This window comes from Raphanus sativus, chromosome 5 (genome assembly GCF_000801105.2).
Source record: "Raphanus sativus cultivar WK10039 chromosome 5, ASM80110v3, whole genome shotgun sequence".
NCBI lineage: Eukaryota > Viridiplantae > Streptophyta > Magnoliopsida > Brassicales > Brassicaceae > Raphanus > Raphanus sativus.
The window spans coordinates 22,165,332-22,190,777 of record NC_079515.1 but is presented as its reverse complement, the minus strand read 5'-3'; the positions used below and the strand labels follow the sequence as shown (position 1 = coordinate 22,190,777).

General features: G+C 40.6%; 8 protein-coding genes and 1 pseudogene across 12 annotated transcripts; 3 read left to right on the top strand and 6 right to left on the bottom strand.

Moving 5' to 3' along the window:
- Positions 1-203: 203 nt before the first annotated feature.
- LOC108863177 (ras-related protein RABA2b) lies at positions 204-1,536 on the bottom strand. Of its 2 annotated transcripts, XM_057011031.1 has the most exons (3): positions 1,397-1,536; positions 879-1,074; positions 204-786 (listed from the first exon to the last, which is right to left on the bottom strand). In XM_057011031.1, exons 2-3 carry the CDS (start codon positions 1,041-1,043, stop codon positions 307-309), a joined length of 645 nt encoding a protein of 214 aa, XP_056867011.1. In that variant the 5' UTR covers positions 1,044-1,074; positions 1,397-1,536; the 3' UTR covers positions 204-306. The 2 variants fall into 2 exon arrangements, with proteins under 2 accessions (XP_056867011.1, XP_056867010.1); XM_057011030.1 differs by having other exon boundaries at positions 879-1,415.
- A 1,224-nt stretch (positions 1,537-2,760) lies between these two features.
- Positions 2,761-5,788, bottom strand: LOC108863176 (receptor-like protein 1). The gene is made up of 3 exons (XM_018637508.2): positions 5,356-5,788; positions 4,902-4,970; positions 2,761-4,799 (listed from the first exon to the last, which is right to left on the bottom strand). The coding sequence occupies exons 1-3, from the start codon at positions 5,786-5,788 to the stop codon at positions 2,761-2,763; spliced, it is 2,541 nt and encodes an 846-aa protein (XP_018493010.2).
- On the bottom strand, positions 5,657-10,806 carry LOC108863174 (receptor-like protein 1). 3 transcript variants are annotated; one of them, XM_018637506.2, is made up of 10 exons: positions 10,370-10,806; positions 9,878-10,033; positions 9,696-9,767; positions 9,541-9,615; positions 9,376-9,447; positions 9,208-9,282; positions 9,059-9,121; positions 8,766-8,834; positions 6,337-8,556; positions 5,657-5,795 (listed from the first exon to the last, which is right to left on the bottom strand). In XM_018637506.2, exons 1-9 carry the CDS (start codon positions 10,788-10,790, stop codon positions 6,356-6,358), a joined length of 3,204 nt encoding a protein of 1,067 aa, XP_018493008.1. In that variant the 5' UTR covers positions 10,791-10,806; the 3' UTR covers positions 5,657-5,795; positions 6,337-6,355. The 3 variants fall into 3 exon arrangements, with proteins under 3 accessions (XP_018493008.1, XP_018493007.1, XP_018493009.1); XM_018637505.2 differs by lacking the exon at positions 5,657-5,795 and having other exon boundaries at positions 6,154-8,556; XM_018637507.2 differs by lacking the exons at positions 5,657-5,795; positions 10,370-10,806 and adding an exon at positions 10,114-10,305 and having other exon boundaries at positions 6,154-8,556.
- Positions 10,807-11,091: 285 nt separating this feature from the next.
- LOC108832540 (proliferating cell nuclear antigen) lies at positions 11,092-12,464 on the bottom strand. The gene is made up of 4 exons (XM_057011029.1): positions 12,076-12,464; positions 11,829-11,981; positions 11,554-11,651; positions 11,092-11,474 (listed from the first exon to the last, which is right to left on the bottom strand). Exons 1-4 carry the CDS (start codon positions 12,392-12,394, stop codon positions 11,250-11,252), a joined length of 795 nt encoding a protein of 264 aa, XP_056867009.1. The 5' UTR covers positions 12,395-12,464; the 3' UTR covers positions 11,092-11,249.
- A 1,086-nt stretch (positions 12,465-13,550) lies between these two features.
- On the bottom strand, positions 13,551-14,391 carry LOC108859990 (50S ribosomal protein L4, chloroplastic-like; annotated as a pseudogene).
- Positions 14,392-14,628: 237 nt separating this feature from the next.
- Positions 14,629-16,009, top strand: LOC108859988 (actin cytoskeleton-regulatory complex protein PAN1). The gene has a single exon (XM_018633891.2). It carries the CDS (start codon positions 14,758-14,760, stop codon positions 15,766-15,768), a length of 1,011 nt encoding a protein of 336 aa, XP_018489393.1. The 5' UTR covers positions 14,629-14,757; the 3' UTR covers positions 15,769-16,009.
- Positions 16,010-16,793: 784 nt separating this feature from the next.
- LOC108859996 (josephin-like protein) lies at positions 16,794-17,841 on the top strand. Its single transcript, XM_018633906.2, has one exon. It carries the CDS (start codon positions 17,250-17,252, stop codon positions 17,643-17,645), a length of 396 nt encoding a protein of 131 aa, XP_018489408.1. The 5' UTR covers positions 16,794-17,249; the 3' UTR covers positions 17,646-17,841.
- Positions 17,842-18,281: 440 nt separating this feature from the next.
- On the top strand, positions 18,282-21,155 carry LOC108859986 (GDP-mannose transporter GONST2-like). Its single transcript, XM_018633890.2, has 10 exons — positions 18,282-18,843; positions 18,928-19,097; positions 19,181-19,373; positions 19,469-19,608; positions 19,687-19,816; positions 19,894-19,992; positions 20,092-20,246; positions 20,342-20,458; positions 20,557-20,654; positions 20,792-21,155. Exons 2-10 carry the CDS (start codon positions 18,943-18,945, stop codon positions 20,833-20,835), a joined length of 1,131 nt encoding a protein of 376 aa, XP_018489392.1. The 5' UTR covers positions 18,282-18,843; positions 18,928-18,942; the 3' UTR covers positions 20,836-21,155.
- LOC108859985 (flavonol 3-O-glucosyltransferase UGT71C4) lies at positions 19,719-22,908 on the bottom strand. Of its 2 annotated transcripts, XR_008946149.1 has the most exons (3): positions 21,366-22,908; positions 21,171-21,250; positions 19,719-20,474 (listed from the first exon to the last, which is right to left on the bottom strand). XR_008946149.1 is itself a non-coding variant. In XM_018633888.2 (2 exons), exon 1 carries the CDS (start codon positions 22,799-22,801, stop codon positions 21,371-21,373), a length of 1,431 nt encoding a protein of 476 aa, XP_018489390.1. In that variant the 5' UTR covers positions 22,802-22,908; the 3' UTR covers positions 21,168-21,250; positions 21,366-21,370. The 2 variants fall into 2 exon arrangements, 1 of the variants encoding a protein (XP_018489390.1); XM_018633888.2 differs by lacking the exon at positions 19,719-20,474 and having other exon boundaries at positions 21,168-21,250.
- Positions 22,909-25,446: the final 2,538 nt, after the last annotated feature.

Sequence of the window (25,446 nt, the reverse complement as noted above, 5' to 3'; positions counted from 1 at the left end):
AAGATTCTTTTTATAATATATATTTTTTATACATCAAATATTTATTCCCACTTGTTAACATTTCGAGGATCCGATGTGGGAAATTATACCTTTGGTGTGAAACGATCACCATCATCAAACTTATTATGATCTTCCTTTTTTTGGGAAAATGGTGTGAATGAAATCCAATCCAACCAAAACAAACAACTGAAATGAAAAATGTATGCTAATAAAAAAAGAAGTTCAAAATAGATATTCTTGAAAACAAACGTGATTAATTGAAATGATTAGTCATTGCTGCTATAGCTGGAAGAGATAAGTAGATGACTAAGTAGAACAGCATCCTTTCCTGTTATCTACAGATGACTCCGATATGTTAATAGCAGTTCCTTGCCCCGGAAGATTACCCGCAGCTTCTTGTGCCGCCAACGCTTTCTTGCTTATGATATGATAAATATCAGACAAGATCGTCTGAAACGCTTTCTCGATGTTACTCGCCTCTAAAGCAGACGTCTCGAGAAACGACAAACCTTCCTTCTCAGCCAAAGACCGACCATCCTCATCAGCAACAGATCTCAGGTGGTTTAGATCTGATTTGTTTCCAGCCATCATGATCACAATGTTGGAATCAGCGTGATCCCTAAGCTCGTGTAACCATCTCAGCACATTCTCGAAGGTCTGTCTCTTGGTTATGTCGTAGACGAGAAGAGCTCCAACAGCTCCTCTGTAGTAGGCGCTTGTGATCGCTCTGTAACGCTCTTGTCCCGCTGTGTCCCATATCTGAGCCTTCACTGTTTTGCCTTCAACCTATGCAAAACAGATACGATACATTCATCATCTTCAGATCTGATCTAACAAAAATAACAAGAAGCCATGTTCGAATCTGTTACAATGATCACCTGTAATGTCCTGGTGGCGAACTCAACGCCAATGGTGGATTTGGATTCGAGACAGAACTCGTTTCTGGTGAATCTGGAGAGAATGTTGGATTTGCCAACACCGGAGTCACCGATTAGGACGACCTTGAACAGGTAATCATACTCATTGTCTAATCTATTCGCCATTGTCTTCTCAAATCCTAGCGTCTGGATACACCTGTGGAGATAGAGATCAAAGGAATCCAAGGTCTAAATCGAAACCCTAGAAATTAGAATGTTTACCCCTTGAGCAAGCCACAAGGAACAATAATAGAAAACGTTTTGTTTTACACTTCTTTCTATTTTCTCTCTGTGCTCACGAGGTAAAAACGGAAACACCAATTTTATTTATATTTTAATTTTGAAAATTATTTATTCAGATTGTCCACATTCAAATATAATACAACACAAATAGCACTTTGAATATTATTCAGATTGTCCATATATTCAAATATAATACAACACAAATACAAAGAGTAGTGTATATGGTAACAGTATACCTTGGGATGACCTACTGCATCTTCAGTTGCAGATGAAGCCATCCTTGAAGCGTTGAAGATGATGAACCAAGAGATCAACACGATAAAACCATTCACAGGACCAACGTGAGTCTATGCATAGAAACGCAAACAAGGACAACAATGTGGAGATGTATACTGCACCACACGTCCAATAAAACCACACCATATCTATCACACCACCACCCTCTTCGTCTTCCTCTTCAGCTCGGTTTGATACACTTGGATCTGTGGCTCTCTCGAGGTTGCAACTTTTATTGGTAGGAAGTATAGGTGTCAAATGGGCGGGTTGTCCATTGGTCGTCCACGTCCATATTTAAATGGACTTAATATGGACACACCCATTTTTTCCATGGGTTATGAATGGATAAAATATGGATGACCATTTTAAAAATGGTCTTTATGGGTTTTGGGTTTTATGGACATGGATTGTCCAATGGACAAAAAATTGAGTTTTCCCATCAAACCCGATAAATCAGATTTTTTTGCCAAAACCGAGCAATCGGATTTTTTGCCAAAATCGGGAAATCGAATTTTCTCCGTCAAAATCGTAAAATCACAAAAACCGTAAAATCGGATTTTTCCGCTGAAACTGAGAAATCGGATTTTTCCGCCAAAATCGGGAAATCGAGTTTTCCCGCCAAAATCGGGAAATTGAGTTTTCCCGCCAAAATCGGGAAATTGAGTTTTCCGCTAAAACCGTAAAATCGCCAAAACCGTAAAATCGGGTTTTCCTCCAAAATCGGGAAATCGAGTTTTCCCGCTAAAACCGGTAGATCGAGTTTTTCCGCTAAAACCGTAAAATCGTCAAAACCGTAAAATCGGGTTTTCTTCCAAAACTGAGAAATCGGGGTTTCTAGCTAAAACAGGGAAATCGAGTTTTCCCGCCAAAACCGTAAAATCGAGTTTTCCCGCCAAAACCGTAAAATTGAGTTTTCCCGCCAAAACCGTAAAATCGAGTTTTCCCACCAAAACCGTAAAATCGAGTTTTCCCGCCAAAACCGTAAAATCGAGTTTTTCCGGTAAAACCGTAAAATCGAGTTTTTCCGGTAAAACCGTAAAATCGAGTTTTCCCGCTAAAACCGATAGATCGAGTTTTCCCGGCAAAACCACGAAATCGAATTTTCTCGCCAAAACTGAAAAATTTATCCTATGTTATGGTATTTCGAACTTATATATTATTGTACTTGTGGATTTATTAATGAATTTTAATATTAATTACTTGTATTTGTATTTATAAGTTTTTATATTGAAATTAAAAAATTTCATAAATGGTCACTAATGGATTCCATGGCAGCCCATATAAATATGGATTCTGATGGACATGGTCTTTAATGGACTGATCCTTAATGGACATGGTCACTCTCTGTCCACAAACTATAAATGGACAAACGGATATGGGCTAATGGACATGGGCTTTCCCATTTGACAGCTCTAGTAGGAAGTCCACAGAGATGAGGATTGCCTCTGTAACTTGTTGCTTCAAAGGTCATAAGATGGGCTTTGAAAGGGATTTCACCAGATAGATTGTTATATGAGACATTGAAGTATCCCAAACTGTCGAGATCGGCTAGCTGAGGAGGGATGTTTCCATGTAGCTTATTGTTAGATAAATCCAGACTCTCCAAATTCTTCAGATTTGAAATGCTATCTGGTATGGAGCCGATGAGGTGGTTGCTCGAAAAATTCAGGGATCTTATGTTCTGAAGATCCCAAACTTCAACTGGAATCTCACCGGATAATTGGTTGCTTGACAAATCCAGACCATTCATATAGCCAAGAATATCACCTTGATATGTTTCATATCTGCTTTTCGATAGAAAATTAACTGTAGTTTCTTTTGACTGAACTTCAACACCTACTTCGATATCAAGAAGGTCAAGAGCTGATGTATAGCTCCTACTTTGGACGAACGGGAACCCTACTACGTAACCATATATCCTGAATATACTGTCGTAGGTTTGGGCACCAAAAGACATTTTACCAAAACATGAGGGTATGGCACCTTTGAATTTGTTGTGAGATAAGTCCAAGAGGCTAACAATACTTAGCTGACATATTTTCTCAGGGATATGAGTCTGAAAGCTATTATTCTGTAGAAGAAGAGCACGTATGTCAGATGTATTTCCGATAGTAGTATTCAGGATCGTTCCAGAAAGACTGTTGTGCCGCAGATCGAGCACCTGTAATACCTTAGCCTTGAATAAATAGCTCGGAACTGAGCCCATAAACTGATTGCTATGTAGCCTTAATTCTCTGAGATATTTAACATTAAGATTCCTTGGAATGGAACCAGAAAAGCTGTTGTTTGACATGTCTAAAACCACAAGCTGTAGATTTTGTAGTTGATGAGGCACCTGACCTTTTAGCTTGTTTCCCCTCATGTATAGATGGGATAGGCATGAGAATTTACCTATCCAATATGGAAGTGTGCCGGAAAAGCTATTATCTGATATGTCCAACAGAGCTAGATACTTTGAGTTCAACAAACCTTTCTCGAGACTCCCATTAAAATTGTTTCCATCAAGCAACAACCATTGTAGACTAGTAAGATTTGCATGTCTCGGGAATACTTTCCCCTGGAGTCGGTTATTGGAGAGCCTCAGGATCAGTAGCGAGTAGCAGCCACGTAAAAACGTTTTGGGTAGCTGCCCATATAGACGGTTAGAGGACATGTCCAAGTGTTGTAGACTTTTCATCTCGCCCATAGAAGATGGAATGGTTCCACGATTATGATTTGAAGAAAAGTTCATAAACTTGAGATGTGGAAAAACAATCCCAATGTCTTCTGGAAGTGAATGATGATATATCCTGTTACTCGAGATATCAAGAGCTTGTAGCCCGCCATGAACAAGCCCTGAAGGTAGTCGAAACTCTGACAACAAATTGTTGTTTAATCTAATATCCTCCAGCCTTGTATTATTCTGCACAAGCCAGCCCGGAAATGCTCCTTTCAACTGGCTATAAGTAATATGAATGGAGCGTAAGTCATGTTGATGAGCAAGAAAGCTAGGGATTGCGCTGCCAGTATTGAGTTTATTTAGCTTTAGTATCTTCAACTGAAACGGTGGAAGCCAGGAGCTTTCACCCTGAGCTTGGATCGTACCAAGTTTCGATGATAGCTTGAATACTGTGAGTCTTGTGTGATTGGCCAGTGAACTGAACGAGAACGACCCGTTGAAGTTATTCTCAAAAAGGGACAAGTACTCAAGTGTTGATGGTAGAGCAGATACAAAGGAAGACAAGTCTCCACTCATTTGGTTTTCGGATAGATCAAGAGTTCGAAGACGGGTTAAGTTAGCCAGACAATTAGGAGTATTTGTCAAAGCATTGGAGCTTAAATCCAGCTCTTGAAGATTCAGTAATGCGCAAATCTCTAAGTAGCCTGAAATTAGTCCAAATAAGACTTATTAGAGGATGATCACACCTGAGACTGATATGCAAAGATGAGAGAAAGATAATACAGAAACGATTTGTAATATTTCACCTTTTGGGGTCGATGATAATTGATTGTTTGCAAGATCCAGTACGTGTAAAGATGAAGGAATCAGTGCACCTGCAATTGAAAGGATAGATGATAAATAGTTAATATTAAAGTCTTGCATGCTCCATCAGGCATCTAAAACTAAACTCTTGCATTCTCCACTAACAAGAAAATATTCAGCACACCAAACACTATCTAGAATCCTTGTCACTACCTGCTTCTCTTCTTTTTCACTAACCGGTCTAGATGTTCAATTATTCTTTTGGTTATGTATACGACCATCTTACCTAGCTTGTCTAAGTCGGCAAATCCATTATTACTTAGATCCGGTTCTTGCAACAACACAAGTATCATTCTCAAAGAAGGAAACATATATTCCATTTCTTTCCATAAGACGTTAATCTCTTCATGCAAGAAAAATGGTGACTTTCTAGAAAAAAAAAGACAAGAACGGTACCATTGATGGGAACAAACAAGTCACTGAACTTATTGTATGAAAGGTCAAGACTTTGGAGTCGAGGGAAGCTATGGAGCAAAGACAGATTAAGAGACTGGTTTTCTAACTCATTGTTGGGTATGAGTCCATTAAGCGAGAGGTGGACTACGTGGCCACCGGTAGCGTCACTACACTTTACCCTTTCCCAGTGGCAGCAATCACTGCTAGGATCATCATGACTCCATGATTTCATCATGCTTTCTTCTTCTACTTCAAAACCATTCTTGAGATAGGACTTGAGTTGCAACAGACCCATCCGCTCAGTTTCCAGACAACCTACACATCCTTTCATCTGGAGTTGAAGCATCAATGTTACTATCATGAACAACACCAAAGCCATCTGCTTCTTCTCCTTAACCCACCACCAGTTTCTCTCATGTGTTCTCATTATCATTTTCTGCCTGTGGTACACAAACTAAATTAGAAATTAGCAGATTGAAGATTTGTAAGAGGTGGTAGGTCCAATAACTCCCCAGGACAAGTCCTAAACCAATGATGATGTCCCCTGACTTTTTAACATCCATCATGTTACACATTTTGTTGGTTTAGTATGTCAATAAATATCATGGTACAATCGAATCAGGAGGGTCCACTCTAAGTTCTTTTCATACCATGGCAACTCAAAACCAGAGATATAACTGGACCAACTTGGACGGATTCAATTTTCTTTCCATTAGCCAAAAATTCTTCAAATCTACCTCCATAAGCCTACTTAAAGTTCACACCTTCAAAACAGCGTGGACGGTTGAGCAAAAGCAATTGAAAAAGGAGAAGTATATTGATTTATTAGAACTGTTGACATGAAATGTATCATGTATATACCTGGTATTGAATACAATGATCATAGGCTAATCAGATTGTCCTTATTCAAACATATTACAACACAAATAATACCAAACATGACAGCTTTTATACAAAGATGAGTATATGAAGATATTGTACCTTGGGCTGACCCACGGAATCATTTGCAGATGAAACCATCCTTGAAACGTTGAAGATGATAAACCAAGAAATCAACACGATAAAACCACTCACGGGACCAGCGTGAGTCTATGCAGAGAAACGCAAACAAGGCCAATGATGTGGTGATGTAGACTGCACCACACGTCCAATAAAACCACACAATATCTATTACACCATCACCCTCTTCTTCTTCTCCCTCATTGGCCCGGTTTGATACACTTGGCTCTCTGACTCTCTCGATGTTGCAACTTTTATTAGTAGGAAGTCCACAGAGATGAGCATTACCTCTGTAACTCGTTTCGTCAAAGGTCACAAGATGGCCTTTGAAAGGGATTTCACCAGATAAATTGTTAAACGACACATCAAAGTATCCTAAGCTGTTGAGATCAGCTAGCAAAGGAGGAATGCTTCCACTCAGCTTATTATTGGACACATCAAGACTCTCTAACCCCTCCAGCTTCGAAATGCTATCTGGTATGGATCCCGTGAGGCGGTTACTCGACAGATTCAGTGATCTGATATTCAAAAGATCTCCAATCTCATCTGGAATCGAACTTGATAGCTCGTTGCTCGACAAATCCAAACCATGCATGTACCCAAGTATATCACCTTGATATGCTTCATACCTGCTTTTAGTTAAAAAATCCACTATGGTCGCAGGTTTCGCTTGATAGCCATTCCTGACACTATCATCCAAGTTGAGATGTGATGCGTACTGACAGTTTCGCAAAAATGTGATGTCCGAGAGGTCAAAAACTGCAACGAGTGACGTGACACGCTCATAACCTTCTGCACCAAAAGACATTTTACTGAAACATAATGGTATAGCGCCTCTGAATCTGTTGTGAGATAAGTCTAGAAGACCAACTTCACTGAGCTGGCATATTTTCTCAGATATGTGACTTTGAAAGCTGTTATTCCGTAGAAGCAGAACACGTAACTTAGATGCCTCGTCAATAGTGTTCAATACTATTCCAGAAAATTTGTTGTTCCGCAGATCAAGCACCTCTAATGCTGCAGCGTTGAATACATTGCCTGGAACTGAGCCTGTGAACTCATTGTTTTGTAGTCTCAGTTCTCTGAGAGTTGGAAACTTCACGTTACTTGGTATTGGACCAGAGAAGCTGTTGTGTGAGATGTCCATAACTTCAACCCAACGACTCTGTAGTTGAAACGGGAAAGGACCTTTAAGCTGGTTTCCACTCATGTATAGGTAGGAAAGGCTTGACATCCTACCAATCCAAAGCGGAAGCATGCCGGAAAACATATTATCTGATATATCCAAAAGAGTTAGCTTCTTTGAGTTCAGTAACCCCATTCCAAGACTCCCAGTAAAGTTGTTGCCATCAAGATAAAGCCCAACTAAACCAGTTAGATTTGCGTGCTTTGGAAATACTTCCCCTTGTAGTTGGTTGTTGGAGAGTTTTAGAACCTTCAGAGAGTAGCAACCACCTAGAAACGTTTTAGGTAGCTGCCCATGAAGACCGTTAGAAGACATGTCCAAGACTTGTAGGCTTTTCATCTCGCCGATGGAGGACGGAATGGTTCCTTGAAAGTGGTTTAAAGAAAAGTTCATGTACCTCAGGTTTGGAAACACAATCCCTATGTCTTCTTGAACTGAACCGAAGATCATATTACTCGAGATATCGAGAACTTGCAAGCCATGAACATGACTAGGTAGTTGAAGCTTTGTCAATGAGTTCCCACTTAGTAGAATAGTCTGGAGCTTTGTGTTGTTCTTCACAACCCATGTTGGGAATGTTCCTGTCAGATTGTTATGAGAGAGATCGACGAAACACAAGTCACGCTGATGCAGGAGAAAGCCGAGCATGTTGCTGCCGAGACTGCAGTTCGATAGATGCAAGATCTTCAGCCGAAACAATGGAGCCCAAGAACTCTCGGTTTGAACTTGGATCGTACCGAGTATTGATGACAATTTGAATACGGTGAGTCTTGTTTGATTGACCAGTGAGTTGAGAATGAATGAACCGTTGAAGTTATTATCAAGAAGGGACAAGTACTCGAGTTCTGATGGCAGACCAAACACCAAGGAAGACAGGTTTCCGTTCAATTGGTTGTTGGATAGATCAAGAGTACGAAGTCCGGTTAAGTTACTCAGACAATAAGGAAGATCTGTCAAAGCATTGCTGCTCAAATCCAGCTCCCTGAGATTCATTAGCCTGCATATCCCTAAATAGCCTGTAAGGAGAGTAGATAACAATTAAAGAGCAGATATTAGTCTATATTAGCAAAAAAGAAATTATATATATAAATTCCATCGTAGCCATGGAACTCATTTGATTATCTTATGATCTCACAACATATCTATGTCTCTTAAGCTTAGACCAAGCAATCTATAGGATAATGAAAGATAGACCAGAACAGATCAAAAGATTGTAATATTTCACCTTCATTGGTCAAAGACAATCGGTTCCTTTTGAGATCCAATACTTGCAAAGATGTAGGAATCGCTAAACCTGCAGTTGGAAGAACATTCAGATGCAAATAAATAAAGAGTTGTACGATCCACTTCCTGAACAACTCTAAATTCAAGCCTCTTCTCACTTCTACTCTTATACGTGACATGAGTTTAAAAAGATCCTACAAACGTCTATGCAATATTTCAACTAGACAGATTAGAACAGTTGTGGTGTTTATGTTAGAGCGAGCAAGTTTCTATATGTCTATATACATATCTTACCCAAATCTGTGAACAGGTTGTCACTGAGATCCAGTTCTTGCAACTTCTTCAAATCTTTCAGTGCTGCATGCGCAAAAATAAACATTCTTATGAAAAAATCCAGAATATATTTGTAAGTCTCTTCCTGCAAGAACAGTTTGCACACTTACCATGAGAAGAAAACCTGTGGTTGAATCTATTGCCTCGTAATTTCAAGACTGCTAACTCTTGCAGATTTTCTAAACCTGAAAACAAAACAAGTTCTAATTAGTCAGTTGACATAAACGGATCAAAATCATCTACGTAGTTGGTAATTTCATGGCACTCTCTCGCTCTACCTTTTAATTGAGAAAAATCTGAAAATAGATTGTAAGTAAGATCTAGTGTTTTCAGTTTCGCCGTGCTATACTCTGCACCAACAAACACATTATGATACCATAATAAGTGACGTCATAAGTCAGCAGAGATAATTGATTTTAGAAAGTTGGTAGATAGCCACTCACTGTGACTAGCCTCAGAGTCGTTGACACCATTGAAACTGAGATCCAGTACTTCTAGTTCTCTAAAACCGGCTAAACCTGCATCTCAATGTCTCTTTTAGTTCTCTTTCCTTTTGTAACGACAAAACTACATTTGTTTTTTGTTAACATATATTTACCTTGACCAGACAAGAAGCTGAAACTGTTGTCCTTCAAGTTCAACACTTTCAAGTTTGTCATGTTTGAAAGTCCTGCCACACGCACCAAAACAAGAAGCCGTTAAGATCATCTCCAATTCAATTATACATAAAATGTTTTTCCTAGAAATAAGAATAAAAAACATTTAGAAGAAATGCATAACCTTGAGGAGGAAAGACACCTTCCATATAATTAGACTCAAGATATAGAGCCTCAATCGATGTTGCGGCACTTAAGAAAGGAACAATAGTGTTGTCGAACATATTGTGGGAGAAATCTATGGTGATGAGCTTCTCCAGTGTCCCAAAGCTCTTATAACCTGGAAACATAAATACAGTGAACTAAAATTCTCTTTCGAACAAAACGTCGAACATCTTATGTGCACTATTTATTATTCACCTTTACTCACACGAGCATCAAAAATCTCTAACTCGAAATCTATACATCCTAATGTTTTATTTCGTGACACTGAATATGTGTTTGGTTAATGTAAAAAAAAATGTATTTGGTAAACACCGCTTTGAATTAACCGATTTTCCTAATTAACTAAGAAACTTTCGGTTTAACCGTCAACCGGTATCTATAATTGTTGCTTGCATAACATTAGACCAAAGGATAGCAAATTAGCAAGTGAATCTCGGTTAAAAGGACGTACCATGGACGTGATCAGACAAACCGGTGAACCAGTTCCAGGAAAGGTTAAGGCTTTGGATTTGAGGAAAACTATGGAGCACAGACAGGTTTAAAAGCCTAGTTTCCGACTCGAACCCGACGGGTATGAGTCGACCGAGTGAGAGATCGACGACGTGGCCACCATTAGCGTCACTACACTTTACTCTCTCCCAAATGCAACAATCACCATCACGAGTCCATGACTTGAGAATACTATCCTCTTCTCCTTCATCAAGTAGATTCTTGAGATAGGACTTGAGTCGCAATAGACCAGTCCGTTCAGTTTCCAGACAGCCTACACATCCTTTCATTTGAAAGTGAAGCATCATTGTCACTGTTATGAAAACCGAAGCTATCTGCTTCTGTCTTTTCACCCACCACCACCTTCTCTCGCTGGTTCTCATTTTTAAAGTTTTTTTTTTTCTGTGTTTTAGTTAGAAATTGAGGATTGGTTCCTACTAGAGTTTAAATAGCTTCATTGAGGACTTTACCTAGAATAGAGTTGTAAGATGTGAACATGACTACATACGTCCAAAGGCAAATTCAACCCATCTTTGACTTTTGCGTTTACCTCCCACTATTTGAATAGACCCGTGAGTGCATATCAATCACCTATTAGCTATCACTATCAGCCTCTATGGGGGGGCCTTTGCTACACTCTGACATTTGCATCCATGTTTGCCTTTTATAGATGAGTCGTAGGAGTTTCAAACAGCACTAACTTTACCAAACATGTCATTAGAACATACCAAGTCAAACAAAACAACTGATTCTAAAGGGTAATTTAATGGAATCACACAAAAACATCATGAATCTTTGGACATTTTAGGACGGACAGAAGAAGTTCTGGATACAAAGGGGTCTTAGGCCTTGGTGTCTTCTTCATCTTCTTCAATCTTAGGAGCCAAGTAGTAACGAATGTAACCCATCTCAGCCACTTTATACTCCACCACAACTGGGAGCTCCGACGATAAGCTGATCGTCACCGTGTCTGACAACGGAGTTGCCTTTGTGAAGGAATTCATGTACCTCAGGGCAAATGAGAGTGACACTGGTTCCTTCATCTCTATCACAATTGCATCTTCCGGCTGCAACCACACAAAAATCTCAGCAATTGATGCAATCAATCAGCGCATATGTAAAGTTCAGACATAGAGATAGTCATACCTTGTCTACAGTTGTGTTCTGTCGTAACACAATGTTAGCTGTCCCAATGTCACCAGCAGTAGAAAACTTGACTCCTTCTTTAGTCACCGAGATCACAACTAAAAACAATACCATCAAAGTCACAACTATATCAGTCTCTCTATAGACCAATATTCAAGAAATCTTTAGGCAGCTGTTATATGAGAATATTAATTAGTAAGGCGCCTAGACTAATTTTTAAAATGACTAGACGAATCAAAAATCAGTTTAGCAACATCAGCAATGAGAGTGTTTACCAGTGTCACCAATGCTACTGAGATCTTTGCAAATCCTTGAGAACTCATTGGAAGGCATCCTCACAATGGACTGGTATTCAGCATCAGGTATACCCAGATGCTCACTGTCTATATCCATCAGCTTCATTTCAAAATCTGCAATCTTGTCTTGCTCTGTAAATAATAATTACCACAGTTAAAACTATTTTTTTTTGTTTTTTTACTGGCAGCGGTAAAAAAACGCAAAGGATGATTTTGAGAATCTTACTGGGACTCTCGAACATGAATGTGACGGTGTCGCCGCCGTCGTCAGCTTTGATGGTGATGATGTCATCGTTTCCGGCGCATTTGAGCATCTTAGACATGTTGCCGAGATTCATCCCCATGGAGAGGTTACGATCGCACCTGTAGTGCTCGAAGCCTTCGGATCTTAGAAGGAGAGAGACGAGCGCCACGTGGCTGGAGTCCATGGCTTGGAGGGAGAAGCCGGTGCTGGAGCAGTCGAAGTTGGCGTCGTTGACGAGATCCTTGATCGATTCTAGAACCTTCTTCAAGAGAGAGCCCTGAACAAGACGTAGCTCCAACATTTTCGTGGTATCAGAGCTCAGAATTCGAATCGATTGACTAGGGTTTGGGAAAGAAAAGGTTTAGAAAGCAGAGTGTTCAGTTTATAAGCTTTTTACTTTTCTGGCGGGATTTCGCAATTTTATGACATTTGCTTCCCGCCAGCGCGCCAGTGGGTGGGTGTTTCTGCAATTGTAAAAGCTGAAGGTTTGCTTTGTAGTTCTTAAAAAGTTAAATTTTGCACGTTTGGTGAAAGTTTCTGGGTTTTCTTGCAATATTCTAAAGACCGGCGTCGATTTCCCTCCTTTTGCAGAGTGGATTCATTTTATTAAGCCCATCATTATGACCCATAACAAGCTTTTCTTTTCTTTTTTTAGTCCTTTTCTTTTCTGTTTTAGGTCCATCTTCACAAGGGAAAAAAACAGAGTTCTACTTTCTAACAGATTGGTGTGAGAGCAGTTATAAATTTCAGGACCAAGATGCATATCAACATACTCGCTAAAATGCCATGTTCCATGCTAATAAACTGAATCCTTGCTAGTCCTAAATATGACAGACTTGGGGAGCGATGAAAACAACCAAAACCTTATGAGTAAGGTACTCTGTCTTGGACTATAATCACTCTTACTCGGTTTTGGCTAGAGAACAAGAAACCAACAACTCACTTGTATTCAGTCATATACGAGATGATTCCCTCCTATAGGCTTTTGAGAGTTGGGTTCATGGCGTCTAACGTCAGTGAGGGTTGGGCACAAAATGAGTAACGAGAAAGAAATTGGGAACGCTTCTCTTTGATGTTAAATGTACATTCTCTCTTGTTACCACAAAAAGGAAAGAGAAGGGGTGAAACTCATAAGCTACACTTGCACCATTTGGATCTCTCCTGCTCATTCTGCAGCTTCCTCTGCCCCTTCATAAAACCAAAAAGAAAGTAGAAAAGTTCCCAATATCAATACATCATTTATAAAACACAATTCCACTTAGTAAAGATTTCAACTTCAAGCAATGAAACCAGACAAAAGAACGTGGGAAGCATTCATAATACCAACGCATCATCTACAAATCATATTCTACTTAACAAAGATTTCAACTTCAACCAGCGAAACCAGTCAATAAAAAGATGACGCAGAGCACTAAATCTTGTCAAAGCAAGTTCCTTTCAAGGACAAGTTCAAAGCACTAACCTTCCATGTCATCTTCATCTTCGTCCTCTGTTTCCTCCGCTTAGCATTCAGGAACTCCACCGCAGCAGGCGTAAGCACAAGCTTATCAGAATTCAAAACATCAAACAGATTCAAAGTCCTCGGCGTCAGCATCCTCAACGTCCCTATGTTCCTGCTCGACTTCGCCACGTTGTCCTCCACATCCACCATCAAGAACATCGCTTTCTCCTTCGGATCCAACCCCCACCTCTTCATCGCTGCCAAAAACTCCTTCGTTCTCGGCTTCTCGAACTCCACCACAATCGCGCCTTCCGAACTCGCCGCACTCGCTATCGCCGTCGATATCGCCAGCCTCTTCTCCTTTCTGTTGATCTTGATCGACCAGTCTCTCGGTTTCGGCCCGAACACCACGCACGCCTCCGCCGGGACGCAGCGGCGTCCTCTGAGACCCGCGCCTCGCGTTGCCCGTCTTCTTCTGCGCGTAAGGCTTGATTCCGCCGCCGCGAACTTCGCCGCGAGTCAGCGTCGACGCCGTCCCTCGCCGCTTGTTCTGCAAGTCCGTCACGATGGCGCGGTGGACGACGGAGCGCGCGGTTTCCTCCGGCGCGGTTTTGAGGTCGAGATACGTCTCGCCGATTTTATCTCCCTCGAATGAGATTATCGGTAGCGTCGCGAGCTGGGATACGACGGATAGGGATTTTGATACTTTACCGGAGCTTGATTTCGCTATGGAAATGTGGGTTTTGGGGATTTGGTGAGAGGAGGAGAAGAAGGATAGTGAGTTTGGCGCTGTTGCAGAGGAAGCCATTGTTGCTTTGCTTGACTGACCTATCACAGCGAAGAAGAAGAAGCATAGTGAAAGGGTATCTGTTTGGACACAAGGATATTAATACCCCTTTCGCGTCTTAAATAACTAGCTGCGTAGTGTCTAGTGAGACAGTGTCAAAAACCTCTTTCTAAACCAGAGGGTTAGAGACTTTTAAAACTTTGTTATTAATAAGCATCTGTGTGGACACAAGGATATTGGTACCCCTTTCGCGTAATAAAATAAATCTACGACAGAGTAAAAGCCTCTCTTCGAGTAAGCAGGTTTAAAGTAGGAAAGACATAAGTTCAAAACTTTGGGATAAACGATAAAGCTACAGCTTTTCATACGAGTGCACGTTAAAGCTAAGCTAATACCGCCGCGAAAACCACCGTATCACCTCAAAACGCAGCGTATCATGGCTTCCTCGGAGCCGCTAGACCTAATCGTCACCGTCGTCTCAGCCAAACACTTGAAGAACGTCAACTGGCGTAACGGAGACCTGAAACCCTACGTGGTTCTCTACCTCGACCCAGATCACCGCCTCTCCACTCGCTCCGACGATTCAACCAAACCGGTATGGAACGAGCGGATCACTCTTCCTCTCACCAGATCCGTCCACGAATCGGTCCTCAGCATCGAGATTCTCCATTCCAATTCTCCGGATCTTGCGAAATCCCTCGCCGGATCGGTTAGGTTTCCTCTGGTTCGCCTGGTCGACTCCGAGGGAGCGATGACGTTTCCCGAAAAGATCAACTCGCTTGAGCTGTTCCGTCCCTCGGGTCGGACGCAAGGGAAGATACGCTTGAAGCTCGAGATCAAGAAGCGGCCGATCCAACCCCAAAATTACCCTTATGCCCCTCAAGGAAACAGTTATTACTCCCCAGCTCCGATCGCCTCTCCCGCTCCTCACCGAGACTACAGAGACTTCTCGCCGTCTCTTTATCCCTTCCCCGATGACTACTATTCCAGATTCTATTACCCTCCTCCTCCTCCTCCGCCACGTGCGATGTACGATCGTGCCTCCAATTACAGCCTGCCAAGTGTCCCATCTGCTCCCGTCGATCACAATCCTCTTCCTCGCTTTCCCAACTACGCACCACCGCCTAGTGGGCCGCCGCCACAAGCTCCTGTTGATGCCTTTCCGGCGAACGAGGCTCCACAGCCGAGCGGGCCACCATCAGCTCCGGTAGATGCGTTTCCGGTGAACGAGGTTCCACCTGTGGCCTCGCGATTCCCCAGTTACGGAGTGCCAGGTGGCCCATCTGCGCCGGTGGATTACTCTCCTTATGATCACAGGCAGTTGCAGAGGACGATGGGCGGGATGAGCTTGGGGGAAGAGAGAGCTGTTGCGGAGAGGTCGTCTGAGAGCGAGTTTGGAGCTAGGCCGAGCTGCAGCTATGCACGTGATTATCGCCGTGAATGTTAGAAGAGGAGCTGGAAAAAAAAAGATGTGGAAATTTCATAACTGTGTGTTGCTATCATCAGATTTACCTTTCCATGTTGGTGTTTATAGATCACCAAAGTAATGGGTGATGGAAAGTATTATTAGCCTTTGAGGATAATGATATGTAGTCTATATGTATTCTGTTTCTCTTTATGTGTCTGAAGAACAGAATCTTTGTAAATGTTTCTAAAAAGATCTCTAGTATCTTATCTTCTTTCAACTTCTTGCAATGTTTCTTTCAAATTATTGAACCAAGCTATTGGATTCTTAGGGTTTAATGTTCTAGTGTGGATCTCTTCTGTACTCATTTACTGTTTGTCCCAAGCTCAGATTAGGTGTGGTAGTATGCCCTGTCTCAGACATGAATTGTCATACCTCTTGCAGCTCCGGAGAAACTTTTGGGTTGGTTAAAGATTTGTGCATAATTATCATGTGGATCCAGTCCCTGTTTGGTGATACCAATGTGTGAGTCTGCAGTATCTCCCTTGTGAATTGTAATATTGAAACCAGAGACCTCCTTGCATCAAAAACTAGTTCATTGAGGGATATGGTTGGATTATGCTCATCACAGTACTGAAAAGATGTCTTCTCTCATCGTTTTTTGGGTTAAAATGTTATGCATACGGTTGGTGCTAGATCTATTCTTCCCTTTTCTTTTTTTTTGACGATGCGACATATCAGTTTTGCTACTGCATTCTTTTGCGTATTGGCATTTTTGAAGCCAGTCATATATGTCAGTCAATCACATGCCATTAGCATCTAATCACTTTACTTTATACTACAGAAACTATTGTTCTGATCCCTATGGAATGTTCGCACATGTAAAATCACTCAAAGTGTGATCTTCTATTTCTGTCCTGACACTCCCTGGTTCTTATAAGCTTTTCCCATATTCTTGTGCTTACCACTATCTTGTTTTTTTCTCCTTTTTGGTAGCCGCAGACTCGTGAAAGGAACCTGCCATCCATTAAGGTGCGTTTGTATTTGGCCTCTCCTGGAGTAAAAAAATTAACTTTTTCAGATTGTTTTGGTGCACACATGAGTGAATATCAAAGAAGAATGATACCAAATGGTTGCTTCATAATAAAGAACCTTTTCATTCACTTAAACAAAAGGTTTATTCCCTCTGTGGACCGTAAGAAAAAGAATGAAAAAATTTAAACTAAACCTAGTCTTCTCTTTTTGCTCTTGCCCACAGCTCTCTTTATGAAACTTTGTAGATCCACTTTAACTACAGTTCTTTGTATTATAGGACCGGAAAGTTACACTTTTACAAATTGTTTATCTGTTTATGTCTAGAGTGCTTAATCATGGCCTAAGTGTAATGATGTTATGAATACATCTAATCATGTCTTTTCTCTTCTTTGCCTGAACTATTAGCACTATTTTTTCTTCAGCTTCATGCCCTTATATATCTCTCAGTATCCTGATATTGGTGCCATGTCTCTCACTCAATCTTTGTTATGTCAGCTACTGGAACAAAACGAATCAACACTAGACCGGTTCAGAGAGATGCTTTGGTTAAGCAAACCGCCACCAAGGGACCTTATGGTGGTAAGAACCCAGGATGCACAACGAGCTGCGGATTGAGGTTGCCGAGGAAAACAGAAGCCACAGCAGCAAGACTGATCAAGCATCTTGGCTGTAAATTTGCAAAAGGTTTGCGTCTGGTGGTGATGCGGAAGAAGAGAAAATCTCCACCTTCCAAGGTTTCTTCTTCTTCTTCTTCTTCCTCAGGGAGATCTCAGCCGTCGATCATGCCAATAAGCAATGACAGTCATAGATCAAAGGCTATAGAAGACTGCATAGAGTTCATCAACTCATCGTCCTCCTTCACCAGATCAAACTCTACTTCTTAATAAGTTTCATCTCTCCCAAATCCGTTGTCCCCCGTTGTTCATTGTCTATATCTATTTGCTTATTTGTGAGAATATTGCAAGAAATGTCTTTAAGTCTCTATGTGACTTTCTGTTGATGTGTACTATGGCAATAGTAAAAGTAAATATATGAAATCAGTTATCATCGTCCTCTTGCTCTGTCTAGAGATTTGCTATTCATGAACATTCAGAAAAACTACCGAATGTTAAATATGCAATAACTATATTTAAATATCAGCATGTAACATGATCTTATCTACTAAAAGTAAACTAAAAATTAGTTTATCCAAAAGGTTATATAATAATAACATCTGCTACTATATAAAATGATATATATGCACCTTCAATGGATGGTACACCAACACCTGAACCATACAATATATAATGTGCGCGTGTGTTAACAATTCCATTAGCCTAATACGACTAATCTCTTTATGCAGATGTTTCACGGTCTACTTAAAAGTTGAAACTCCCACTAATCGTCTATAGTTATAAATATACATCAATTTGCTAATGTGTTTCGGTCCACTAATATCTTATATCTCGAATCTCGATCAAAATCGAATATAAGTATTTACCCGAGGGAACGAAATACATGTCGGGATGGTTAGAGTAAATAATAAAAAAGTGATCGATCACAAAGCCAAAGCCCCAAAAGGTTAAGCTCAAATCACAGAGCCCAAGCCCATGTTTAAAAACACTACTCGTCCACAGCCAGCGGCAATCTTCCCGCCATGGATTCCGGCATTGCCTCAAGCCTCTAAGTTTTCTAACACATATCAATATATCGTCATCGCCTTCATGGCTGATCTTAAAAAATACCATTAAAAGAGTAACATTGAAGCTGGAGACTTAACATGGACGGTTACGCCCTCTACCTCGGTACTCTCGCTCCCACACCACGTTCCTCCTCGCCCTCTTACGCTTTGCGTGTTTCCTAAAAAGGTCACTTTAACCTCCTTCGTCGCCGCTTTTCCTCTTCACACAAAGCGGCGAAGATCTGATTCCCACTACCCGATCGTACAGCTTTCGAATCAAATCTACGCGCCGTGTTTCCCGCCATTATCGAGCTGATAAAAAGTGCAATCATCTTCCCTTACTCGTATACGTATCTTCGATTCCGCGAATTGAGGGGAGAGGGGAGAGGGAAGAGAACGAATCTGCGATTCTTCTTCTCCAGGTAATCAATCATCAACTTCAATTAGCGATTTCTTTCTTCGTAATTCCGGATGCGATCATCATGTGAGAAAACTCTGGCTTGCAGGAACTTTTTGAAGATATGACTGATGTGGAACGTGAAGCGATTGTTTGCGATGTAGATCACGACGAATCGGAGCTGAATCGTTTCAGTGATAATGCTAGTATTGTTCATCAACTTCTCGATCATATCAACGGCAACGAGAAGAGTTTCGAGCGTAGGGGCTTTAGTGAAAGGTAGTATAATATTGCTTAGGCTTAGATTGTCTTTTAAGGAAAATTGAATTAAAATTTTTTTTTTTTTGATTTTCTTGATGAAGGTTTCTTAGATGGAGACGGAGGTATCTTCCGGCTGGTGGAGGTAACAGACGTGACCACAGTTCAGTGAAACAGTCAGGACCTCTTGTTTCTGGAGCGGCTTACTGCATCTCTTCTTGCAGCATGATAATCATGAACAAGATTGTTCTCTCCAGCTATAATTTCAACGCAGGAGTCTCTTTGATGTTGTATCAAGTAACAGATACTGATCCATGATAATCATGAACAAGATTCCTTGCCTTTATTATGGTGATTTGACAAAAGATTATATATACTTTGGTGTTTATCAGAACTTGATCAGCTGTTTGGTGGTAGCTCTGCTAAAGTTCTCTGGAGTGGTTTCAGTGGAAAAGTTTAACTGGAAGTTGATAAGAGTATGGATGCCTGTTAATGTTATCTTTGTTGGCATGCTCATCTCGGGAATGTACAGGTAAGGTTTCAACGCTTTGTCATTTTAAGAATCTGTTGTAGTGCTTGAGACTTATGCAACATTACGTTTCCTTTTCAGTTTGAAATACATAAACGTTGCTATGGTGACTATTCTGAAGAATGCAACGAATATTATTACAGCGATAGGGGAGTTATACATGTTCCGAAAAAGGCAGAACAACAAGGTTTGGGCTGCAATGTTCATGATGGTAAGTTAAAATCGCACATCTGTAGCAACCCCTGTCTGATGTAAAAAAATGATACCAACTAAGAGTTTGCACTGTAGATCATCTCTGCAATCAGCGGTGGCATCACGGATCTCACATTTAATGTTGTAGGGTACACATGGCAGACCGCCAACTGCGTTCTAACCGCAAGTTATTCAGTAAGTCCACGCTTTTGGAACTGGAATATCCAATCTTCTGCATCTCTCTCATATAGACACTTCTCTATAATGATGATCTTGTTCAACTCTTTGTCTCAGCTTACTCTGCGCCGAGTCATGGATAAAGCAAAACAGTCCACAAAATCTGGATCCCTTAATGAGGTGTCAATGGTGCTGCTGAATAATCTCTTGTCACTACCTTTTGGTATAATCCTTGTCATCTTATTGGGTGAATGGAGATACGTAATAAGCACGTAAGAACTATTAAAATCGACCTACACCTGTCCTGAAATTTAGTATCTTGTCATTTTCTTATCCTTACGTTCGTTGTGTTTTACACTTTTGGCAGGGATGTGACACAAGATGCAATGTTTTGGGTAGCCGCAACAGCAAGCGGCTTCCTCGGTTTAGCCATCAGCTTCACTTCGATGTGGTTCTTGCATCAAACCGGACCCACAACATACAGGTACCTCTCTTTCCGACTACAGAAAGAAACATTTCCTTATAATCTTTCATTTGTAAGTGGGTTATAACGGTATGATGTTCTTTCTATCATGTGGACAGTCTGGTGGGTTCGTTAAACAAGCTTCCGATATCATTATCTGGCCTTGTACTCTTCAATGTCCCTCTGAGTCTCCCAAATTTGTTCAGCATACTTTTTGGTAAGTAAAACTGTTCTGCAGAAGCAGAGCACAAACGATGACCGGTTCCGGTTATATGCTCTGTTTTTCTTTGGTGAGTTGAGGTGGGAATGAATGAATTGGATATAAATTGGTGTATGTTTATTTTGGTTTAACAGGTTTGTTTGCTGGAGTGGTCTTTGCCAGAGCCAAAATGTCATAGTCATGTTTCTAAGCTGAAGACAACAATTTTTTTTCTTTTAAAAAAAGCAGAAGAAGACCTTGAGAGGCTTCTCGATCTTGTAGACTACAGCTAATAGTTCCAATTCTGGGCATTTTTTCTTATACAGGTAGAACATAGAGGTTCTATCTATTTTCAGTTTGCAAGCTTATTTTAACTTATCATCCATAAAATTGTACATGGATAATGGATTAGTAATCATCCAAACATTCGACTTGAATGGTTGGTAAGGAGTCTTAATATCTTTAAGCGTTCTGATCTATTTACCTCAAATGATTTGATGTGAGTGCTACATTATCTAAAACGTGTTTAAGTACCTTGTAGCTGAATTCAGTCTCTTCCTCAACACCAACAAGTTACAACCACACTTCTGTACTATGAACCAGTTCAAACCGACCTGAAAAAATACCAAACTTTTATTCAAACAATGTCCATACTGTTAAGCCACAATTTTCGTTTTACAAATAAGTTTCTTCGTCGGTGAAAAAAAGAATCAGAGTGTTGAACTGCACTTGAACTAGCATGAACCATCTTCCACCAACTCATCAATGAATCGAGCCGTCGCCAAAGAAGACGATCCTCCATCCATCACAGCCTTCCTCGCCGCATCAGACATCTCCTTCACCTTAACCCTCCTCCCTTCCCCATCGTTCATCAAAGACCTGATGGCTCTTGCTATCTCGTCACAAGTCACTAAACCTCCACGACCAGACACGTAATCCATCCGTAGATCCACAGCTAACCCCAACTCCTTCACCAACGTGAACGCGTTCAGCTGTTGCTCAGCGTACATGGGCCACGTGGCGACGGGAACACCGAACCACAAGCTCTCAAGCGTGGAGTTCCAACCACAGTGAGACACGAACCCTCCAATCGCCTGATGTTCCAGCACTTCCACTTGCGGGGCCCAACCACAAACCAATCCCCTACCCGCCATACGGCCCATGAAACCCTCCGGCAACACATCGGTCGGTTTAGTCCCTACGACACTTGTCCGGATTGACCATAGAAATCTACACCCGACAACTTCAAGCGCTTGAGCTATCTCCTTCGCTTGCAACTCATCAACGCTTCCATTGCTCCCAAAACAGAGGAACACCACCGAACACTCCGGCTGATCCTCAAGCCATCTCACGATCCCATCTCGATCCCCAGCCTCCTCCTCTTCCTTAGGACTCGCTCGATCCTCCAAGCTGAGAATCGGTCCGACCGGGTACACCGTAGGATAATTCTCCTGCCGAGAGAAATACCCGAACGTATACGGCTCAATCTCCGCTACCGAATTTACCAAAATACCCTTCGCTTTACCGAAACTCGGCGATAGCTCAACGTAAGCCTCGTAATAAGCTTCTTCATTGAACAAACCCGACGGCAGAAACTTCGCCGGAACAGGGTGAACGAATCCAGGAATCGCTAACTCCTCATCTCCGGAGCTCCAATCGAGCTTCGACCCGACTCTCCGATGCCGATCCGGGAGATATTTCATCATACCCAAGTATCTAGCGTTGCACGTTAGGAATATGTAAGAAGGGAGGTTAAGCTCGTCGCCTACATCTTTAATCAACGTGTTGCAGAAGAAATCAAGAACCAAACCAGCTACACGAGAGTTAGTACGCGAATCGACGATGCTGGAGACGGCTTCTTTGATCAGAGGAGTGGTTCTCTTGACGAGCTGGACTATGAAGGCTTCGGGAGCTCTGTAGTAGAGATCCAACGGGGGAGGATCGTCGAGAAGGGGGAGGTCGTGGAGGCGGATCTGGGGCTGTGAAGCTACGAGAGATCTGGCGAAAACTGACGCGTTCGGGCTGGTCGGTGAGTGTAATTGGAGGATGGTGATGGTGTTGATCCGATTGTCGAAACTGATGAGACGCTTGGCGAACTCGATGTTGACGAGAAGGTGGCCTGTGGAAGGAACTGGGATGAAGATAAGCTCTGTTTCTTTCACCATTTCTTTTCTGTGTTGGAGGTTTGTTTGTTCTAGTGGTGTACATAAACTTATCACATTTCACACCATTTGTTCTGAGCGTGTGTGACATGTCCAATGTGTGTGTTTTTCATGTGCATCTCTTTGTCATAAAATGTTTTAAATGTCCTCTTGTCGAAAAAACTTCTTATTAATTCTCATTAAGATATTGTTGATGACATTAAAAGTGGTCCCCAAGAACGTCACTGATAAAATCTCTTGTAGCCACCATAGACGATCCTCCATCAAGAGCTTTTCTCGCCAATGCTGAAATGTGTTTAACCTTCTTCCTGATTATTCCGGTTCTACCAGGAACTTTGTTCAGGAAAACCGGAATCGATAACTCTTTCTCGTTGGAACTCAAGTCGAACTTTAGTGGTGACGCTACCGGAGATAACGTAGAATTCCCAAGTAAGCAAAAATTGCCGCCATGTAGATGTAACAAGGAATGTTTTCAAAACGGGCTATGTCGATCATACCGACGCAGAAGAAATCAAGAATCAAGCCAGCGACCACATGGCGTTGGGACGATGATGAGACCAAATCTAGGATGGTTTTCCTGATAGTGGGTATGTTTCTGTTGACCAAGCCTAAGAAGTCGGTCTGGGTGGTGGGCGTGCCTTGGACCTCTGGGAGGCTGATGTGTCGGATTCTAGGCTCGGAGGCGGTTAGTGACGCGATATAATCATCAGTGTTAAGAGTGAAAGGAAGTTCCACCTGTGGAAGCAAAGGAACGAACCTCATACACAATCAAACATCCATTATGCGGTGTTCCATAATATTGACAGACTGAAAAACATCATCTCATCCAGAAAACTAAGGAAACCTTTCAGCAAGCTCATGGCGATGTGGCTGCGATAGGCTTTCTTGTTAGTATTTATTTTCAGTGATTCATCTTATTTTTTTTTCTTTTTGTTAAGATGGTTCAAACCTAAAATATTACTTTGTAAATTTTTTTGTTCATTTTTATGATATTTACCTTTTAACAAAAAAAGAAGTTTCATGCAGAGTATTGTGATCATGGAAATCCGACGGTCCAGATTGATTAGACGCTTAGCAAGCAGAGGCGGCCCTTGGACCAAGCCAAGGAAGCCACTGCTTCCGGCCGTTTTATTATAGATATTATTTCGGCCACATTTTCACAGAATCTCCCTGTAGTCTAGTGGTAAAACATGAAAGCTAAAGACTTCCGTACACCAAACCCGCGTTCGAATTCCCACTAACACGGCCGATTTTTTATAATTTGCTTCTGGTCCTAATTTTCCGGCTCTGTTAGCAAGTATGAACGTCGATGAAATGTGGCTGGTCTGTGGCAGAGGTATGAAGATTAGCTCTGATTTATCCATCTATCTATATTTTTTTCTTGGTGAAAAAAATGAAACACTTAGCAGAGAGTAATGTAGTGTAGTCGGATGTTGAAAAGTTGAAAGGAACAACTAAAAATAGCTAGAAAAGTAAAGTCAATGGTATCTAAACAATAAACAATCCAATGCAATGATTTTGGTGATGACAAATGCGGAAAAGTAACATTAAATACTAACTACAAAGTAGAACATCTATAAATTAATATTCTATAAACTAATAATCTCTATAAATTAATAAAGTTATACGATTTCAATGGATCAAAATTTGACACAAATCGATAAAATAATAAGATAATATTTTTTTATAAAATTCTATATAAATATTTGGTTCCATTAAAATTTATAAATTAATAATTTATATGTTATGCATATTTTGTATAAGTAAGAGCCTGTTATTATATTATTTATTTTATATTCACAGTGAAATTATCTTTATATTTTATTAACACTTAATACATTTTGATGAGATTTAGTAATATTATATCTGAATTCCATGCAATATATATTATATGCACCAAATAATATAATAAAATTAATATAAATGACAAATTTCAAAAAATAACCATTAATGTTTATACACTAAAATCAGATTTTTCTATCTTAGGATAAATATATCTTAAAATTGAAATAAATAATTTTTTAGTTAATATCTCTATAAATTAATAAAATTATAACAACATCTTTAATTTATAGAAAGTTTTACTCTACTTTGTCTTTTAAACAATAAACAAGGCCATGCAATGCAATGGACACATTTGCATTGTTTTAATGACTTTTATCAAATGCTCAAAAATCGTTGGATACCAACTATTTTTGTCTTCTTGTGGTTGTTGATGAAAACCAATAACCTTGAATGATTGCATTTCATCATTTCCAAAATGAATATAATACATAACTGTTAATGTAAGAATACACCTTCAATAACATTCGACCAAAGTAATAATAATAACACAAATACTACATGTGACATGTTTGTTAGATGTTTTTTTTTTCGCAAAATAAAAGTGTTAACATAACATCTTCAAACTCATTATTATCACCCGACATAACATCCTTTTAACAGAAAAAAACAAATGAATCTTCAAACTCGTTATTATCACCGGCTTCAATTCCAGCATCTTACTAAATCTCGTAATTAGGCCAGAAGACAACGTTATCAGCATCATCATACCATTTGAGTCCATCAAACTCGTCGAAAGTGGAGCCAAAGCCAAAAGTCACAACAGCACCACTCGGAACAAATACTTCACAGCCTTCAAAAGCTCT

Bases quoted from the DNA above. Each gene is read 5' to 3' on its own strand.
- LOC108863177 (XM_057011031.1), bottom strand. From the start codon at position 1,043: ATGGCGAATAGATTAGACAATGAGTATGATTACCTGTTCAAGGTCGTC. The intron at 787-878 runs GTGATCATTGTA...TGTTTTGCATAG, and splicing joins TCGCCACCAGGACATTACAG to GTTGAAGGCAAAACAGTGAA.
- LOC108863176 (XM_018637508.2), bottom strand. From the start codon at position 5,788: ATGATAATGAGAACACATGAGAGAAACTGGTGGTGGGTTAAGGAGAAG. The intron at 4,971-5,355 runs GTACCGTTCTTG...TTTCAATTGCAG, and splicing joins CTTGTTTGTTCCCATCAATG to GTGCACTGATTCCTTCATCT. The intron at 4,800-4,901 runs GTGAAATATTAC...GACTAATTTCAG, and splicing joins ATTATCATCGACCCCAAAAG to GCTACTTAGAGATTTGCGCA.
- LOC108863174 (XM_018637506.2), bottom strand. From the start codon at position 10,790: ATGAGAACCAGCGAGAGAAGGTGGTGGTGGGTGAAAAGACAGAAGCAG. The intron at 10,034-10,369 runs GTACGTCCTTTT...TTATGTTTCCAG, and splicing joins TTTGTCTGATCACGTCCATG to GTTATAAGAGCTTTGGGACA. The intron at 9,768-9,877 runs GTTATGCATTTC...TGCGTGTGGCAG, and splicing joins AGGTGTCTTTCCTCCTCAAG to GACTTTCAAACATGACAAAC.
- LOC108832540 (XM_057011029.1), bottom strand. From the start codon at position 12,394: ATGTTGGAGCTACGTCTTGTTCAGGGCTCTCTCTTGAAGAAGGTTCTA. The intron at 11,652-11,828 runs GTAAACACTCTC...TATTGTTTTTAG, and splicing joins CAGTAGCATTGGTGACACTG to TTGTGATCTCGGTGACTAAA. The intron at 11,475-11,553 runs GTATGACTATCT...GTGTGGTTGCAG, and splicing joins AGAACACAACTGTAGACAAG to CCGGAAGATGCAATTGTGAT.
- LOC108859988 (XM_018633891.2), top strand. From the start codon at position 14,758: ATGGCTTCCTCGGAGCCGCTAGACCTAATCGTCACCGTCGTCTCAGCC.
- LOC108859996 (XM_018633906.2), top strand. From the start codon at position 17,250: ATGTCAGCTACTGGAACAAAACGAATCAACACTAGACCGGTTCAGAGA.
- LOC108859986 (XM_018633890.2), top strand. From the start codon at position 18,943: ATGACTGATGTGGAACGTGAAGCGATTGTTTGCGATGTAGATCACGAC. The intron at 19,098-19,180 runs GTAGTATAATAT...TTCTTGATGAAG, and splicing joins CGTAGGGGCTTTAGTGAAAG to GTTTCTTAGATGGAGACGGA. The intron at 20,459-20,556 runs GTACCTCTCTTT...TCATGTGGACAG, and splicing joins ACCGGACCCACAACATACAG to TCTGGTGGGTTCGTTAAACA.
- LOC108859985 (XM_018633888.2), bottom strand. From the start codon at position 22,801: ATGGTGAAAGAAACAGAGCTTATCTTCATCCCAGTTCCTTCCACAGGC.